The sequence below is a fragment of the Dermacentor silvarum genome, chromosome 2 (assembly GCF_013339745.2).
Source record: "Dermacentor silvarum isolate Dsil-2018 chromosome 2, BIME_Dsil_1.4, whole genome shotgun sequence".
Taxonomy (NCBI): Eukaryota; Metazoa; Arthropoda; class Arachnida; order Ixodida; family Ixodidae; genus Dermacentor; species Dermacentor silvarum.
Window position 1 is genome coordinate 108,145,942 of NC_051155.1, and position 19,842 is coordinate 108,165,783.

The 19,842-nt window shown below is 45.9% G+C and overlaps 1 protein-coding gene across 1 annotated transcript in view; it reads left to right on the top strand.

The window, feature by feature from the left end:
- LOC119440282 (uncharacterized) overlaps window positions 1-19,842 on the top strand; it is a 58,172-nt gene that overhangs the window by 15,250 nt on the left and 23,080 nt on the right. The window contains exons 3-6 of the mRNA XM_049662850.1: window positions 1,726-1,927; window positions 4,018-4,121; window positions 5,500-5,702; window positions 12,572-12,740. Coding sequence (XP_049518807.1) covers window positions 1,726-1,927; window positions 4,018-4,121; window positions 5,500-5,702; window positions 12,572-12,740 — 678 coding nt within the window. The remainder of the gene's footprint in view (window positions 1-1,725; window positions 1,928-4,017; window positions 4,122-5,499; window positions 5,703-12,571; window positions 12,741-19,842) is intronic.

Here is a 19,842-nt window from a genome sequence, read left to right on the forward strand (position 1 = left end):
AATCCTTCATCAATATAAATTGATTTAATATTTCCCTTTAGTGCCTCTTTAGAGTCGTATATACTGACTTCAAGTTGCGTAAATTACGAATCGCTGGTATGCTTTTGATGTTACGCATTTCCACCATCACAACAGGAAAAAAAACTTCGCAGTTTCGCCCTAAGGGCGAAGCAATGAATGCGATAGCAACAGAGCAATGTCATACGAAGTAAGGTGAGCGGCTTTGGTAGCAATATGAATTGTAGTAAACATGAGCTGATTAAGTAAGCAGGTGTGCTGCGGCGTAAGTAGACCGACCTGAAGACAGGCTCGATGACCACGAGAAGGCGCGTGTGAAAAGGTGGTGTTAATGAGAAGCGCTTCCCGTGGGCAGCGCGTGCGAAGGGACACACCTGTAGCGCTGCAGTGCCGATCCGGGCAGCATTGCATGTGTAGCGTGCGTTGGAAAATGTGGCCCGACTATTACTAACTGAATGAAAAAGCGTGGTGTGAGTGCGCACAAACAAACATGAATAGATCACACTGAATGACTGCAGACAACGACTGTCAAAACGCTGGCAGCAAGCGCATACGCCGCAGCGGGCGAAGGTACATGCGGTCTATCGCTTCAACGAAAACTGAGCGGCGAATGCACAGCGCATAGAAAGGTCAGAGCCGTGTGGCGATAAGAGACGGTGCGGGCGAGCGACGAGCGCGGTTGTTGGCAGAGTAGAAGTGCGCCCCCCCCCCCCCCCCCCCCCCCCCGCTTTCGCCGGCGCTGGCTTCCCGCTTCCTTGCTTGCGCGTGGGAGTGCGTTCGCTCTCCGTGATAGCGCGCGTCCCCGCACGCTTCCGCTCGGGCATACGGCGCGCGGCGAAGATTTTATCTATACGGAACCTCACGGTGACGGCGACGCCGACGGCAGAAATCCGGTTGAAGTGTCCATATAATTGCTATCGCAATAATATTGCCCTACCTTACGTGAGCTTAGCGTACACCTCATCGCACCCAAACCCCCGCTGACAACTTTCCCCTCAGCCATCTGTTTGGAGGAGAACCGACGCGCCTTTCGACACGCTTCTTCCAACCTCCTTCCATTGCCGAGCCAGTGAGCTTAGCTGCGAATAAAGGTGCTCGTGACCTTCTTCTCCTGCGCTTTGCGAATAGGCGCACTGGTCCTCCGGAAAACCTGCTTGTGCCACATGGAGGCCTCTCTATGTCCAGAGACAAGTGGCCGATGCAATGCGTATTAGAAAGTCCCCGCCCAATCTTGCCTCGCTTTCCTTTTTCTAACGTCGTCCACGCTTTCTGCCACAAGCTCTACTGTTCGCCAACACGAGTAGGCTCTTTCGCTGCCGGAGGTCAATGCCACAGCGCTCAGAGCATTGAAGCAGCAAAGTCTTTGGTCATTGTTGGAACGGAGAAAACTAAATGCATATAAGACAGAATATCCACCATTTGGATGTTACGCTTTACTATGTAGATAATTTAGAAATGTATTTTCATTTATCTCTGTACCCGTAACTTATGCACAGTGTTACAGTGTTTCCACTGTAACACTGTGCAGTGGAAACACTCGAACAGCAAAAACAGAAAAAAAAACTTCTCCAAAAACACAAGTAGGTAAAGATGTCTTGTGAAGCGTGGCGGCAAAGAAGTCAGTCAGTAGAAACTGTTTTCTGAGGTATTGAATAGGCGCTAGATGCCGGTTTGGCGCAAAAAAAAAAAAATGAATCTGAAACGCAGGCGGATGGTTCCGTCGCCGTGACCCGGGGAGAACTCTTCGTCCTAATGCAACGCTATGCAGCGGGCTTCCAAAAGCATGGCGTACAGCCTGGAGACCGAGTATGCGTGCACCTCGCGAACAGTGTGAACAACTTTGCGGCCATGTGGGGATGCGTCTTCGTTGGAGCAAGTGTCACGCTTGCGAGAGCATCTCTCGCCGCACGTGAGTGGCCTGCCTGTCAGCGAGATTTTCGATTTTGTTGACCACAGCTAATTTAAAGCCTTGACCACGTTGAAATACCACAGCCAAATGTACGAAGAATTTATTGAGAATAGAGGAACGTGTTGCTGTTAGTAATTGTGCACATCGTGTCGCAGCTATTATGCACAAAATTACGGTTGCACTACACCACACTGCAATTAGGGCTCTTTTCATAATCTACACATTGTTTAGGCGGTACAGGGACCCAGTCGCCCCCTCGTGAGAACGTACCATATAGGGCACAAGATCATATTGCACATCAAAAAGCGATGTGGAATATTTACTGGCGTTTTAGTTGCAATCACCAAGAGCGTTGATTATACGATCGTGCAGGTTTCATTTCCTGATGAGTAGGCGAATGATATGAGAAACATTGTCTTGGGCAAAACAGCCGCCCCCCTTGAAATACCTTATATTACAAGTGCTGCCAACGCTGAGTGGAAGTCATAAAGGCACTTCGCGTACACCTAATATTTCAGATGGAATTACGTTGCTTCTATTGCCTGCACTATTTCTACGCCTGGTACTTCTCCATTATAACAGACATGAACGCGAAATGATGACACCTATTCACACATTACCGTTTCGATGCCACTTGATATATAATTTCCCGCGAACTTCTGGATCGTGATATCTCACGCACTTCAATTTAACCGATTAGGAACTGGTTTACGTCCCTTTTAATATTTTTTGTAGCATCTCTATACCAAACCTCTCCTTCCCCGAAGTTACAAGTGTACACAAACTACATGTCTCATGCTAATACGCAGCTCCGGTAAAATAACCCCTTGGCTTTTGCAGCTCACTGTCGACACTTGGGCTGTGGACAAGTTCAGGAGTTGAGAAAGCCAAGTTGTACTATAGATTTGGAATATTACTAAACGCATATCACTCATGCAACATGGTGCCTATCTTTATGATAATGTTACAAATCATGTCACCCACATCCGCCAAAAGTTCATTATTTTTTCTGCATTCTTGGCTCACTGTACTCTCGCAGCTGAGCTCAGCAAACATGCACTTATCCTAACGGCAAGCAAGCAGCCAAGTTGCTAACTTTTGTTCATACGGCACATTTGCACCAATTTACAGTATCATGAATCATACCGAACAAAGCCGTTTGTTTTGAGATCTGATCGTACAAGGCAGCCTTGGGTTCTTAACGTTCAAGATTTTAGTTTCTAATATGTTGTGGCCTGTCTACGAGCATGTTTTCAAACGTTTCTGGGTGCACCTAGAAAGCCAGTAAGAAGTTACCACCTACTGCCGACATGAAAAACAATCTTGTTGTAGGTTTACTTATGCTTGGTAGGTTTCCGCTCGGTAAGTGGTTGTCAACAAAGACTGCTCAACAAAACGCAACACTATTGTCAACAAAACGCCGCCGCTTCCCGGGCGCATCAACTTGACCAAGGCGCTATGTTGCAGTGGTGAAAGAGAAAACTTGGCCAAGCGACTGGCCATGCGATCAACCGCAGATGTATTCAAGGCGCAAGTTGGAATACGCTAGCGCAAGACAGGGGTAATTGGAGATCGCAGGGAGAGGCCTTCGTCCTGCAGTGGACAAAAATATAGGCTGATGATGATGATGAATGGGACTCTTTGTACTACACCTGCAGGGCACATAAAGGTCAATGGCATATTGAAATTAGTTGCCCGCAATGGTTTGGTGGACATATCAATGTCGGGCGTTCCGCCATTTGGTTTTCTGTGTGCTCTTTCTGAAATGCCTTGGCCACGTACAAGCAGCAATGTTTAAAGCCTAACACCGGACTACGTTGTCACATCGCCTTCTGGGACACCTCGTTTGCATCTCCGGCTGCATAGGCAAGAGACAAATGCACAGTTATGAGCGAGAAAGCCAAACTTGAAGTAATTCAGAACAGCAAAGACCAAGAAGCTTATCGCTTACAGTAACACGGGTGAAAGTCGGGCAAGGGGGGTTTGCGATCGCTGTGAAATGCATTGTGTTTATTCTGTCCGTGTGTGTTCGAGCGGCGCTGCATTTAAAAAAGCATTATAACTCACTGTTTCTTCTTATTCATGTCAAGGCGAACTGCACTACCAACTGATTGACAGCGACAGCACTCACATTCTCACGGAGGACGCTTTCGCTGAAAAAGTACTGAAGGCGGCAACTTCAGTAAAGCTGAAGGTAAGAGAAACGCATCCCACGTGGTTTCCGCGTTAAAGAATGTACTGCTTTCTATGCTTTTTTTATTCAAGTATATATTTACTTACCACTCTCTAATTAAATACGCGTATAGGCCTGAGTTTATGCCGAAGCTAGAAACATTTCGTCTGCAGGTTCTAGAAATTTAAGCAAGGCCAGGTATTGGAGGATTATGATGACATCACTGCATGTTTCATCGCGCGAACTCTTAATAAAAGAGCTCACGTGATGCCACATTCTTGTGAAGTGGCAAAATAGCGTTGGAAATGTCCCGAACTCTTGGGCATGTCTACGCCTACATTTTTCTACGTTTTCGGTCGTACTCGGATTCCCCACTTTGGACTAAAGTAGAAAGCAGTTGTAGATGCCACTGTGCAGCAGTTACTTCAGGAGTGGTGCTACTTTACCGTATACTCGAGTCACGAAAGCACGTTAGCTCTTGAGATTCAGATAAGTGTATTAGCGGCCAAGGATCGGAAATACTTCTTACAATGATCAGATTACAAAATCTGCTAAGTAGGATGGGACAAGGAGTAACGTGAAATTGAGAATCCATAAAAATAGATGTGCAGGGCTGTTCGAACCCAACAGCTGTGAAAGGATAACACCGCGAAGGTGCGGCTAACATTATGTTAACGATGGTTCCTTATCAGCCGTTTCGTGCCCTACGCCTGGGTGCTTGAAAGTGCGATAACTTATTAGGGACAGTGTTCGCATTCATGTGAAATACATGGAATGTGTTATGATTTCTTTTTATTCGGCGTAGTATTTTTTTATTCACACCTTCATTGTTCCAGTGTAAACATATATCGCGCTTTATTGCTGCAAGTGCAAGATAGCCTGACTGGTAAGGTTTTTGTTTTAAATATTCATTTGAGTGCTATGACACTGTGCTGCTGAGTACGCCATCGCAGGTTCTATATCCCGTGGGTCACCCGCATTGCACTATGCATTAGGTGGGAATGCTAAAGAGCACCACGTGTAGCGTGCTCTGGCGGCGTGTTAACGACTGCCCCCCCCCCCCCCCCCCAAAAAAAAAAAGAACAACAACAACAACAACAACAACAACAACAACAACAACAACAACAACAACAACAACAACAACAACAACAACAACAACAACAACAACAACAACAACAAACAAACCCGGACCTAGCTGAACGTCGATAAAATTAATCTGAAGCTATCTACAAAAGTGTCCTTCATGGGTTGCCCGTTGACCGTTTCACTGGAGTCATATTTGTCGCAAAGCGTCGAATAAAGATTCCGCAACAATGATGAGCACCACAACAGCACACGCATAAGGCTGTATTTCGTATCTGGGCATGTTTCTTGGGACACTAATTGAGCGTTTCTGCAGGGATTCTTTACCACGGGTGTCGCGGGAGGGTTTGTATCAACGGCCACATTTCCCGAGCTCGAAGAGGCTTTGTTTCGTGAGGTTCCCGTCGAAGATCCAAGAAACTGCGTGCTCGGTATCTGCTACACATCAGGTACCACAGGTCTGCCCAAAGGAGTGGTCGCCACCCACTACGCCGTCGTCGCAAATATGGCGACTGCAGGGTATGTACATATTCGCGATCGCTACACTTACTAGTCATCTACGGGGATACGGTGCCTAGATGGGTAGGTGTGCCGACCGAGCGTAGTTCACCACTTCTCCGCATCATGACGCAAAATTGGCGCTGCGGACAGTAGAACGGTTCAGCGGCGCGCAACGGCGGCTGCGCTGTGTAGACGAGCTGCGTGTCTGATAGTATCGCTTGCCTCTGATTGTATCTTTGAAGTGCGCGTTATAATACCGTTCTGAGCAGTGTAGGCCAAGCCAGAATGAGGAACTTGTTGTGGTCGTCTAGGCAGAAAAAACGAAATGCTGAAGTAAATTTTCTAGCTTGGCAATCGGTCACATTTATTGATATAAACGCGGCGCTCCAGCCCATTGCATTAAAGACGTAAATGCATTTTTTCCATGCATAAAACAATACTGCAATGGTTTTATACGGTATGTGGAACCGTGTTTACATGATATTTAGCGAGTTCTAATGTTTCAATTTCGAGAAATCCAGCTATTGTTTTATTGCTGCGTCAGTTACGGTATCTAAATTGGTGCGAGAAGAATTGTGTTGGCAAGTGCATATGGTTCACTGTTTCATTGTAATAAAATAGAGTAATACGTCTTGGGATAAATTCGTGAATATATTTAAAATACAAGAAACGCTCTCGTAACTTCAGCAACCCACCAACATAAATAGCCTAGCGCCAGCAAGGCCGCAACGTTGGTCCACCACATCATAACATTATTCACAGCACACGCCTCCACTTCAGGTGATTCTTCTTCTCCCTGTTGCTTTCGCGCGCCATGTTATTGCCCTTGACAAGAAAGTAAACGCGTATAATTGAATGGAACTTCACAACATCGTTTGCGAGCTCTTTCTTGTGCCGCTTACAGCCGATCAAATTCGGGGGATTCAGCTGCAGAAAGGATGCAAAGTCGGCGATACACTGTTCCTTCTAACTCATTTAAACTGAAGCACAGCTTGAAGGCGTCTTCGAGCGATGCTACCAGTTTTTTTAGTGCTTCAGAAGGGAGCAACAGCCCTGACCTACTCATTCTGTTGAATTTAGTAATGTCCCTGAGCAGTCGGAGCACTTGGTTCTTTGCAGGAACTTCCTTGCTACATAGCCTGCTATATAGAATATCAGCCTAGAATCACTTTTCTTTTCCCTGTAGCAGCGCAGCGGTGCTCGATGTCGCAGGCGCTGAGCACCTCATGTGCGGCTTGAAAATTTCCAACGTCGAGGAGCTCATGGACGTACGCTTTTCGGTGTACCGCTTGCTCATTAACGTCGCCGATACAATCTAGCCACCGTACCGATATTGAGCAAGCTACTGAGCAGCTCGGGGTGAACATTTCCGCTGTCAGACAGTGGAACCATTCCGCTGTCTTTGTCACAAATTTAGAGCCCGACTTGCAGTTCGGAGCGAAGCAGTAGGTCTCCTTGGTGGTCTTGATGGGTGGAGCAACGCCGCCGCTAATCTCGCCGGTCATTTTTCTGACTTGGAACATTCCACATCGCTTAGGAACTTACAAACAGTACGAGAGATGCGGAGCTCTTCACCTTTGAAACTGACTCGAACAGACGACATACAACTATTCCAATACGGGTATTATTTTTTTTTGCTCGCCGCCAGTCCGCCAGCCCCCTGTAGCAGACGACGCGCGCTGCGGAACCGTTCTACTGACCGCAGCGCCAATTTTGCGTCATGACGCGGAGAAGCGGTGAACTACGCTCCAGAGGCGCCGGTCGGCACACCTACCCATCTAGCCACCGTAACGGGGACAACTTGTTAGTGGAGCGAAGGCTTGAAGGGGGGGGGGGGGGGGGGGGAGGACTGAGTTTCTGCACAATCGTGTTACCCCCGCCAAGTAGTACGGCTGCTCACAGCTGGTTCCAGTTTTCGTTTTCGTTTTGCATTTTTGTTTGCGTTGTGGACACCCTATGGCACAACCTCCTGAATAGCCCTGGATGTTAATATAAATTCGACGAAATATTTATTTTATATTTTCAAACGATATGCGTGCCCTATTTACGGTAGAGAACAGGCGTGGCGAAAACTGGGTGTGCTCCCAGTAAACAAAAATACATGCAGAAAATCAACGGAACAAAATCTATGCGGAAGTGCACCATCATTTAATATTATGTACGGCTTCCTATAACTTTGTTATGGTAATAATAAAGCCAGTTGAATTTATTTGAGCTAGGGAAATGTGAGACCTATTAATACATTTAGGGAGCTCTTTACCAGTGCGCACAGAAATATTGCGTCTCTGTCGCGTAGCTTTCACAGCATTGCCAAGAAAAATTGGCGTCGTTTATAGCCAAACACGCTGTCTTTGAAGCAGGGCAGATGTTTGTTTGTTTGCTAATTAGTGAATTAGAGGCCTTTCACGGAAGACAGTGCAATGGCCAAACTATATAGACAAGCGCTACTTTGACCGCTTTTTGCTGTCTTTTCTGATTTCCCTTCGCGCATAAAGAAATCGAGACAAGTGAACTCAAATTGTAGTGTTCATGCAATGATTTAAATAAAATGAGCCAAACACGGTACAGGATGGGTGAAATCACAGCAGGATGCCACATTTTTGATGGCGGTCGAACATTTAGTAGATCGGCACGGCTGTAATGAAGACGTGGGCGTCGACTTGTTGCTGAGCATGTCTTCTTTTCGTGAAGACAGCGCGAAGCAGAAATTAAGAGTGCTATAGTTGACCATGTACACTTTCCTGTTGTTGCCTTGGGACCCACGTTGAGATTGTCAATATTTGCCTCCCATAAAATCAATGGCGGCCCTACGGTGACGTCAGAAAGGGGTCTCGCTTTTGCCCTCTTCTATGCTCCGGATTTTCATACGTTGCTCCTTCCCTCAATCTGTGCAATAGCATGGTGTTCTGAAATTGTTTGTTGCATGCTTCCTAGTGTTAACATTTTGAAATAGTTTTATTAGATGAAGGACTGAAAAATACTTTACCTTCCCAACCACAATATTGTGACTCAGTCGCTAAATATCACTCCCAAACCAGTTACAGTACGGCGCACGCCACTTTGCAACTGAATCGGCATTTTCTACCTCAATCGCCGAATCATACGTCGATGACCAGTGTTTTACAGACAATATTCAGCGCATTACAGAATATGTCTTCGATGTTATCCTACAAAGTCAAGGTGATATGAATAGTTGCTGTGACATTAACTTCGCTATTTACCGCGATATCAATAAACGAGTCGCTCGATCGGAACTGATTTTACCACAGGAACATAAAAAAAATGCGTCAGGGTAATAATAAAGACGTGTTTAAAACTTAACCAAATCTCGCTTTCACAACACACACACACACACACACACACACATACACACACACACACACACACACACACACACACACACACACACACACACACACACACACACACACACACACACACACACACACACACACACACACACGCACACGCACACGCACATGCACGCACGCACAAACACACAAAGAAAAAGATGTAACAAGAAGAAAACCTAGTAGACGCTGTATTTCCTTGCGAGACATGATCCTGTTGTCCCAACTGTTCATCACAGTTGCCAGATGTAGGGGCGCGCCCTACGCGCCCTCCCGATTGCAGCGCCAACACAGCGTTGCGCAAGGCGCGCGAAATAAACACAGATTGCATCTCTGCGTTCGTTGTGTGCAAACGCGCGTCCCGCCGCTCGTATACAGGCGGCGTTCTATAGGCGTCGTATATCGCGACCACTATACCAGACTTACGAAAAGTTGACTCTGCTTATTTCAGAAAGACGTCGCTATAGGCGGCCTGCTTTCTACGCGTGACACGAGATTAAAATTCTTTGAGAAAACACGCCGCCTCTGGTAGGGGCACTGAAAAATTGGACCGGCTAAGCAGACGACTTATATAGGCCAGCAAAATCTTGATCTGGTTTCCTCGCTATACGCTAGCTTTACTTTTTTTTTCCGAGAGCATGAATAAGAGTGTCGGAATAACAGTGTCGGATAATAATCGGACGGTCACCTTTGTCACTCGCGCCAACCACGAAAGACAGCCTTAAGCGCCACGCGAAAAAAAAAAGAAAAAAAAAAGGAAAAGATGGCTGGGCAGGGCATTGCTATTGGTGCCACCCTATCTGGGATAAACCGACGAGTTGAGCGTGAATTGGCAAGCAAGCATGTGTTTGTTAAAAAATGTCACAGTTTCGCCCTAAGGGCGAAGCAATGAATGCGATAGCAACACAGCAATGTCATACGAAGTAAGGTGAGCGGCTTTGGTAGCGATATGAATTGTAGTAAACATGAGCTGATTAAGTAAGCAGGTGTGCTGCGGCGTAAGTAGATCGACATGAAGAGAGACTCGATGACCACGAGAAGGCGCGTGTGAAACGGTGGTGTTGATGAGAAGCGCTTCCCGTGGGCAGCGCGTGCGAAGGGACACACCTGTAGCGCTGCACTGCCGACCCGGGCAGCATTGCATGTGTAGCGTGCGTTGGAAAATGTGGCCCGACTATTACTAACTGATTGAAGAAGCGTGGTGTGAGCGCGCACAAACAAACATGAATAGATCACACTGAATGACAACAGACAACGACTGTCAAAACGCTGGCAGCAAGCGCATACGCCGCAGCAGCGGGCGAAGGTACGTGCGGTCTATCGCTTCAACGGAAACTGAGCGGCGAATGCACGGCGCATAAAGGTCAGAGCCGTGTGGAGATAAGCGACGGTGCGAGCGAGCGACGAGCGCGGTTGTTGGCAGAGTAGAAGTGCGCCCCCCCCCCCCCCCCCCCCCCGCTCCCTCCGGCGCTGGCTTCCAGCTTCCTTGCTTGCGCGTGGGAGATTGAGTGCGTTCGCTCTCCGTGATAGCGCGCGTCCCCGCACGCTTCCGCTCGGGCATACGGCGCGCGGCGAAGATTTTATCTATAGGGAACCTCACGGCGCCGGCGACGGGAGAAATCCGGTTGAAGCGTCCATATAATTGCTATCGCAATAAAAAAGAAAAAAAAAGTTCACCGACTATTACGACACTCCCGAATGCGAAACTTGAGCGCAGCTCTATACGTGTTTTAATATTGGCGATATATTGGCTGGCGCGGACAACCTGTCTCGTGCGGCCCGTTGCCAACGGAACGAAGTGTGGTGCGACTGCCTCGCTCATCTGGAGATCGCGAGAGCCAGCGCGTGAGTGACGTGTGGGCACGATTCACTGCAGCCGCTGCCTACAGACCTCCCAGACGACTCCCGCCACTCTGGCGCCATTTCGCAGCGATCGTCGCCTCACTACCATTTTCTTCTCGCGCTTTCGCCATACCCTCCTTCGCTTTCCCCTCATGGTTCCGCTGCAACATTCTCTCCACTTTCCTGCTCGTGTCATTCATCTCCTGCGGCGCGCCGCGTTCGCTCTTTCATCCTTCGCTGCGATCGTTCGCTCGGTTACGCCGCCGACGCCACCACCCGCCGCAGGAAAGGGCACCTAAGAGCTACGCTATGAAATAATTTTGTCGCAGTTATATCCACCCATAGGCATGCAACCATTCCAGCGTATTCCTTACATTTGAGGAAAATTAGTTTCAGGGCCATTTCAATGGCTATTCAGTGTAAACGCGCAAGTTATTTAGAATCACGTCATCTATTTGCCCTTTCGCAGACGATCGCGTAATTTCTCGCAAAATATACTCACAGCCAGATCATATTGCTCTGCAGCAAGGTCGCTATTTCATAAAAACCTGGGGTTCATTTTGGCTGATGTCTTTTAATGCAGTATCTCTTTAAATGCACCTAATCAATCAAAACCTGTCAATCTCTGCGTTGTATTTTTTACTTGATGACATTCCTCTGTCCAACTTGATCTTACAAGTATTTAGGCGTCCACCTCACAACCAACCTCTTCGTTCACTCATATTAAGAAGGTAACAGCTGACGCATCTCGTATGCAAGGTTACTTAAAGCGCAATCTTTGCGACGCCTCCGCCGTTCCTTTCAGCACTCATACTCCCCTATGTACGCCCTATACTCGAATATGCATCGTTCATCTGGTCACGTGAACAAGCCGACCCTTTCTGTTGTTAGAAAAAGTTCAGAACCACGTCGCACGCTTTGTCGTCAACGATTACAGCAGACATTCTAACGTGAGGAGCATGAAACAATCGCTATCACTTCCTTCTTTGGATTCTCGCGGCAAAATTTGGCTTCTTTCTCTGCTGATCAATAAAATCGACAGGCAATCATCCCTCTGCGTTGCCGTTTCTTAGACGTCATCGCATTTCCCGCAGGCTGCACAACAATATCCATTTCAGCATCTCTACGGTCCCACCAACGCATTTAACACATTTGCGTGACCATGCGCCACTGTAAAGTGGAATCACATTCCTGATGAGGTAGCAAATGTTCAAGGAAATCTAATATTTAGGAAGATGGTGGGTATGCGCTATTTCTCCAGTACTAAAATGTATTGTTGGCTAGGTATTGCTGTTTATGAAGTTCCATAGTTTTACATTTCGTCCTTACAACGTTGCGTATTGGTTCATTTCTGTGTTTAGGCATTTCCTTAAAAACTGAAAGTTTGTCGCGTTTCTCCTTTCTATTGAAAATAGTCTTGACTGCTCCTTGTAAACCCCACCCCCCTACACAAAGCTCACAAGTCGGAACCCGTAAGGTATCTGTATAAATAAGCGCAGATCTGTACAATTCTACACTACACCGGTGCGTTCTCGCTACACTTTTACATCCCATCGCATACGTGGTAATATAGTTCATAAATACTTCAGAATATGCTAGAGTGTCAGCCTCTGAAGATTGAAGTCAAATAAATGAAGCATATAAATCAGCTTCCATACCTCAAACAATCATTTCTTGGATACGCTAAAATTACAGGCCCTGCTTACCCTGTGACGCCAGCGACGTGGTTCTTGATACGGCCCCTATAACACATGGCTCCGGCTTCAACTCCATCACTTTCGGAGTGCTACTGGGCGCCACCATCGTTATGGCAAGATCCGGTGTCACTTTGACACGCATCGACCAGCTCGTCAGCCAGTACAAGGTACAAGAGCGGCAAACTTTATCGAGATTCGCATCTGCCCGTTGAAGTATATATGTCTGACAACATGCTTGACCTAATGCCAAAGTTTTTTTTTTTTCATTTAGTTATTCATGTGAAAACCCCTCAGCACCCATTTGACGTTACAATATGGTTGGGTATAACATAAATATGATACACTGTATTTCAGTAAATGAGTTCGAAATATTATGTAAATAAACCAATTCATTAGGATTGCAGTTATCACGCAGGCATACATATTAAGTGACTCTAGGTAGTAATTCGACTAATGATCACAAAAATTAGCCTACTTTCTTAAACAAAATATTAAGATGATTGATCGTAACGAAAGACACGAAGCCGGCCGGCCTAAGAGTTCATATATGCTTCCAGAAATAAAAAAAGCGGATGTTGCTAATTTCTTCAGCTTATTGAATTCCTGTCAGTGTTGCCATTTTAGTAATGTTGTCGCTAGCTTTACCGACTCTTTTCTCTGTTTAGCGGCACATTGTTCCATTCATTGACTAGCGAATTTCTTTAGCGATACACTGAATAACTTGGTGTTGGTTTAGCGACTTCCTATACAAAAAAAAAAAAAAAACTCTCATGATTGGCTTTGAGATAGCATTTAATTATTTAGGAGCTGCAAGTACACGGCTAAAACTGCCAATAGGGGGCGGGGAGTCGGTGATCATGCTGAAGAAGTGGAGGCCATAAGCTGTGCTATGGCGCCAAAAGAAACCGCCTCCTGATTTAGCTCGTAAAATGCATGTTTTACAGCGTTTGTTGTTATGGTCTCGCTCATCCTGGTGCTTTTTATGTCCACCGGGTCGTCGCTAGAATGTAAAAATACTTTTCCAGAAAATTACGAAGACAGAAACGTTTGCAGTGTGCCGCAAGGATTCGAACTTTGGGCCAACAGATTGTCAGTGTAGGATATTACGTCACAGTCAATAGCCTTCTTATTTTTTTTCCATTCGCGGTATTCATTACAGAAACATTTAAAAGTAACGAGACCTGATAAGCAAACTAATGACGACAAGGACGGGCATAGTAACACAATAAAATAGCCGCGGTATGTGCATAATTGATAATGGTGGCCACAATGACTATCACACAGATTTAAGAGGCGTAATCACACGCCGTGTTCAAACTTCCAGTGGAAATTGTTTAACTAAAATGCACATTGCGCTTTAGAAGGGTGGCAAGATTAAGCACCTCACCAAGATGAGGTACCAGACTGGTCAAGGCCACCTTCATCATAAATATTTTTAGGTCTACAGTGGTTTGAATGAAATTCAGCTTTGAAGAAACGATTGGTACGACGTCGTGGTCCATCAAATCGCATTTTCCACCAGCTGTGCCTACCTTTCCGAGGAAAAAGAAAAATTTGTAGGCTGTATTAGGGAAACACATCAAACGTCTTTTGCGCGCAGTACACAATGCATAGGGACTATGGTGCACCAATCACGTAACCAAATAAGCAACTTACATTTGTTCCCGGATTTATACGCTTGCATGCATGACGAACTTGTCTTAAAGGTAGTAGGGATTATGGTCTCATTTTGTAATCGTGCTCGTTCCTTATTTTTAGTTGGCCCAATTGTTTGGCAGGTGGCGTTTGGGCACAACAGGGTAGTGAAATGACTCCCTTACTAGGGGTGCCCGAGAGTGCCATGCGCCGCTCAAGCCCGCCGCAATCATAGATGTTTGGGGCTCCTGTGCTTGCCTCGATCTCCTGCGCGTCCGCTCCCTAGGGAGAAGGACACCTGCCACCATGGCGAAGGAGGTCGGATATTCCTCTATCTTCCTACCAGAGTCTTGTCACACCATTTGTGGACCCTACGTCGAGCCGAGCGAGCGTGAAATTTCTGCGACAAACTGCATACTTGTAGCCCTGATAACCAGTGTTGCACGGAACAGCGTTCCTGGAGCTAGTTCCTTTTGGGAGGAGCGGAGGAACACCACCGTTCCATTATGGGTCGGTGGAACTGTAACGGTAACTCGTTAGCTTTGCGAAGGAACGGCAGAGGGAACGGCGTTGCTTCTGTAAACGTTCCACGGCATTCAACAGACGCACGCACGCACGTATGCAGCACAATCATGCAGGGCGGATGGGCGACCGCGTGAGGCGCAAACTACCGCTTGCTTGTCATATGACTATGGTGAATTTTTTGCGCAAGTTTTCCGTTATTATCAAACAATGCCTGGGATATTATAGGCCTTAATGAGGTTGGAAGAACTGGTGAGGCTTATAGACTGCGGACTTGGCGGACACGTCCTCTGCCATAGAGATTTTCCAGACGAGAGAGAGTACGGAGGAGGATTTCTAATTCATAAGGATATCGCAGGACACAGTGATGAATTCTACAGCATTAATGATAGAATAGCAGTCGTCATAATAAAGATGTATAGGAGGCATGTAATATAGGTAGTACAAGCCTACGTTCCAACCTGCAGTCACGATGATGAAAAAATAGAACAGTCTCATGAAGATGTTGAATTAGCTGTAAGAAAGGTGGAAACTCAGTATACTGTAGCCATGGGCGACTTCAGTGCAAAAGTGGGGGAAAAGCAGGCTGGGCAACAAGCAATTGGCAATTATGGCATCGATTCTTGGAACTCTACAGGAGAGGTATTGTTAGAAATCGCGGAAAGGAATAGGCCCAGAATAACGATTCCCTTCTTCAAGAAGCGCAGTAACACGAAGTGGACTTAGGAAAGCCCTAATGGAGAAACAAGAATGAAATACCTGTCATACTCTCTGCTGATCCCATCATATAGCTAGAGGTAGTAGGGTTAGGTAGGGTAAAGTGCAGTGACCATAGGTTAGTGAGGTCTAGAATTTCTCTCAATTTGAAGAGACAAAGAGTAAAATTAGTCAAAAAGAAAGAGCCCAACGCAGGAGCAATACGGGTAAAAGCAGACGAATTCAGGGTGGTGTTCGAAAACAAATATGCAGCTTTAGAACAGAAAGATGAAACAACATAGAGGTAATGAATGAAACCGTAATTAGGTTGATTTCAAAAGCGGCAATTAAAGTGGGAGGTAGGGCACCAATGCAACCAATAGGTACGCTTTCCCAAGTAACAAAGGACCTAATAAAGAAACGGCAAAGCATTAAAGTGTCCAACTCAAAAGATGAGATAGAATTTGCAGAACTCTCAAAATTGATAAACAAGAGGAAAGTAAGAAATATTAGAAATTATAACGTGGGAAAGATAGAGGAAGCAGTAAAAAATGGTCGCAGCATGAAATTAGACTGAAGAAAACTTGACATAGGACAAGACAAGATGCATGCACTGAAAGATAAGCGCGGTAATGTCATCAGCCATTTTGATGATATTCGATAACATTCGAAGCAGTGATGAACAGGATACAGAGGCTTCTTCTATAACTAGTGATAAAGTTAGAAGGGCGTTGCCAGGCGTGTCCTGGGCGAAAGTGACAGGAGAAGATGGAAGAACTGTAGATTTAATCAAAGATATAGAATATATTTTGTTTGAAAATCTTGCGGCCCCTTAATGCGCAATGCCTCACGACTTCAAGTGTACCAGAGCTGGAAGAATGTCAACATATACGAATTCGTAGTAAGGGGACGAAACAATTGAAGGATTACAGGCCCATTAGCGTAGTCAACATATACGAATTCATACTAAGGGGACGAAACAATTGAATGATTTCAGGCCCATTAGCGTAGTTTCAATATTCTATAATATTCAACATGGTAATTTTCAATAGAATGAGGGCAACACTTAACTTCAATCAACCAAGAGAACAGGCTGGCTTCATGAAGGCATATTCTACAATGGATCACATATACGTCAACAATCAGGCTATCGAGAAATCTGTTGATTGCAGTCACCCTCTCTATCTGGCTTTCATAGATTATGAAAATGCATCTGATCGAGCAGATATCGACAGCCATGGCGACATTTCTTAATCAAGGAGTACAGGAGGCATACCGGAATACCTTAGGAAATATCTGTAAAGATTCCACACCTACCTTGGTTCTCTACAACAAAAATTAGAAAGTTTTCTATCCAAAGAAGGGGACAAGCAAGGAGACACAATCTCTCCAATGCCATTCACTGAATGCTTAGAAGTATTCCAGCTATTAGAGTGGCAAGGCTTAGGAGTTAGGAGCAACGGCGAATATCTCAGCAACCTTCGGTTTGCAGATGACATTGTCCTCTTATGCAACACTGCATATGATCTACACGAAATGATTCAGGACCGTAACCAAGGAAATGCAAGAGAAGACTTCAATAATATGCAGAAGACAAAGGTAATGTATAACCGCCTGGCAAGGAAACAGGAATTCATTATCGCTAGTCAGCTTCTAGAATCTGTCCAGGAGTATGTTTATATAGGTCAACTGCTCACAGACAACACTGACCATGAGAAGAAAACTTACAGAAAAAAAAAAATGGGTTGGAGTGCATACGGCAGGCATTGCCAAATCCTTACTGGGAGCTTACCACTGTCGTTGAAAAGAAAAGTGTACAGTAATTCCATTCTGCCGGTGCTAACATATGGTGCAGAAACTTGGATGTTAACAAAGAAGCTCGAGAACAAGTTAACGACTACGCAAAGAGCGATGGAACGAAACATGTTTAGAGTAACGTTATGAGACAGGAAAAGAGCTGTGTGGATTAGAGAACAAACTAGGATAGCCGATATTCTAGTTGACATTAAGATAATAAATTGGAGCTGGGCAGGCTATGTAATGCGTAGGGTAGATAACCTATGGACCACTAGAGTGAAGCACCGTCCAGGGCGGCAGAAAATTGGGTGGGGTGATGAAATTAGGAAATTTGCAGGCGCAAGTGTTATAAGCTAACGCATGGCAGGTGTAATTGGAGATCGCTGGGTGAGACCTTCGTCCAGAAGTGGACATAAAAATAGGCTGATGATGGTGATAATGATACTATTTTTTGCGTCGTTATGTCGCTTCGTATGAACTCTACCAGAGCTTGAAAAGGTTTTCCATCAATCTGATTTTCTTCTCCAGACTATTGATATACCATTCGAGGGGTTTCATTTATTAAGGCGAAAGCCTTAAGGAGCTCATACCTCCGATGGCCATGAAAAAAAAAAAACGCGTCGTCCGGTACAGTGGTACACAAATTGTCATCATCACCAATGGCTCATACCCCCCTAAGCAAGCAAAAATGCAAGGGCTCATCCCTCTCGTAATGCAGTTGATACAAGTACTCAGCAAAGTGAAGCCAACAGTGCACACATTCATTGGAATAACGCATACAACGTACAGAAACGCGGCGTATAGTCTAGTGGTACATAAACAAACACGTGGCCTTCTCAATGGCTGGTACCCCCGGAAGCAATGGCTCATACCGCCGTAAGCAAGATAAAATGCAAGAGCTCATACTCCCGTAAGGCTGAGGCGGCAAGCGCTCAGCAAAGCGAAGCGAACAGTGCATACTTTCATTGAAATCCCCCATACAGCACGCAGAACAGCATACGTTTCAAACCCCTGCTTAGAGCATACAACACAAAGTCGAAGAGAGAGAGAGAGAGAGAAAACATCTTTACTGAAGAGTCCCTGCCGGGTTCGAAAGGGGAACAGAGAGACTGGGAGGCTAGTCCCGTAGAGCTCCCCTTTCCGTCATATGCAGGCCACGCCTTGTACTTTAGCGGCGTCCTTCGCCAGCCAGACAGCCCACAGCTGGTCTTCTGGGAATCCGCTGAGCAATACAGCCTCCCACTGCTCACGGGTTCTTATTTTACCATTGTGGTGTTTGCTCTATCTGATATTGTTTGGAGCTGATAGGCATGCCCATATGATGTGATGGAGGTCTGCACATGGTGTATTGCATGTCTTACAGTGTGATGAGTATGACTCTGGGTGTACTCTGTGCAAGAGTAGTGGTGTAGGGAAGGTGCTCGTTTGTAGAAGTCTCCATGTAGTTGCTTGGTGTTTCTTTAATGATTTGTCAGCAGGAGGGTATTTATAGCGAGCATCTCTGTAGTATTCGAGGATTTCTCCGTAAGTAGTCATTTGTTCGTATTGGGAAATTGTTCTGTCTTGAGAAACGTCGTTGGCGCGAGTCTGCCTCCGCTATACGAGCGCGCGAAGTCGCAGTTAAGCGTCGAAAACAAGCCGAAGAAGGTGAACTGCGAAAGCAGCAACGCGACGATGCGAGACGGCGCGTAACCAAGTGTGCAGCAGGCTTTCGCCTTCACGCGTTACAGGAGTGTAACATGCTGCCGAACTTTTTTATTTTGCACTCACTTGGCCCTTTCCCTGTGTTAATTTTCGCAAAGTGCGTGTCTATCACTGTGGTTGCCAGATACCCCCAAAGGTAAGGTACCGCCATCGGCGCAACAGATGTCGCAGGCTTTAACATGGCATCGGCGTTCAATAAGGCGATCCTCGAGTATTTATCATGGATTTAGCTCACAGCTATCTCTTCACTGACATCGCAGGCACTACTCGCTCGTGCTAGACACGGCACATATATGCAAAGACCTTAATGAAGTCTCAATCACACGCTAGTCGACATGCTGCTGTTGTAGATTTTCGCTGGTCATCGGGATAGGAAAGTTGCCCTGTCTTTTGGGGCATTCACGTTTAACAGCACGCTCTATGACACCGCTTGTTAGTAATCACTTTTTCTTTTTGTCGACATTAACGTACTACGCATGCATGTTTCCTCTGAATATACTTTCGGCTTTAGATGCGATCTTTGATACGACTTTCGATGCTCGTGGTGGTGCTGCTTTGGCTGATCACACAAGTGAAATCGCTCGTGCCCTCTTAACTGGTTAATAGCAGCACCAAAAATCTTCATGTGACAGACACACCTCGATCGCCCGCACATCGCCGGAATTAGTTGTGCTTGTCAGTCGTCATTGTTGCACCCTGCACCAACGTCCGTGTTGTGGGCCTGGGACCTTACTATCCGTACTTGACTCGTAGATCGAATAAATACAGTACATGACTTCCTTGCGTTTTTTTCGCTTAGCACCTTTCCATCGCTGACAACTACGCTGTACAGTATTGTAACGAATGGATAGATGTAACATTCGTGTAAGAGAACAAAGAAGTGCATAGGACATACCAAGAGAACACAAGAGGAAG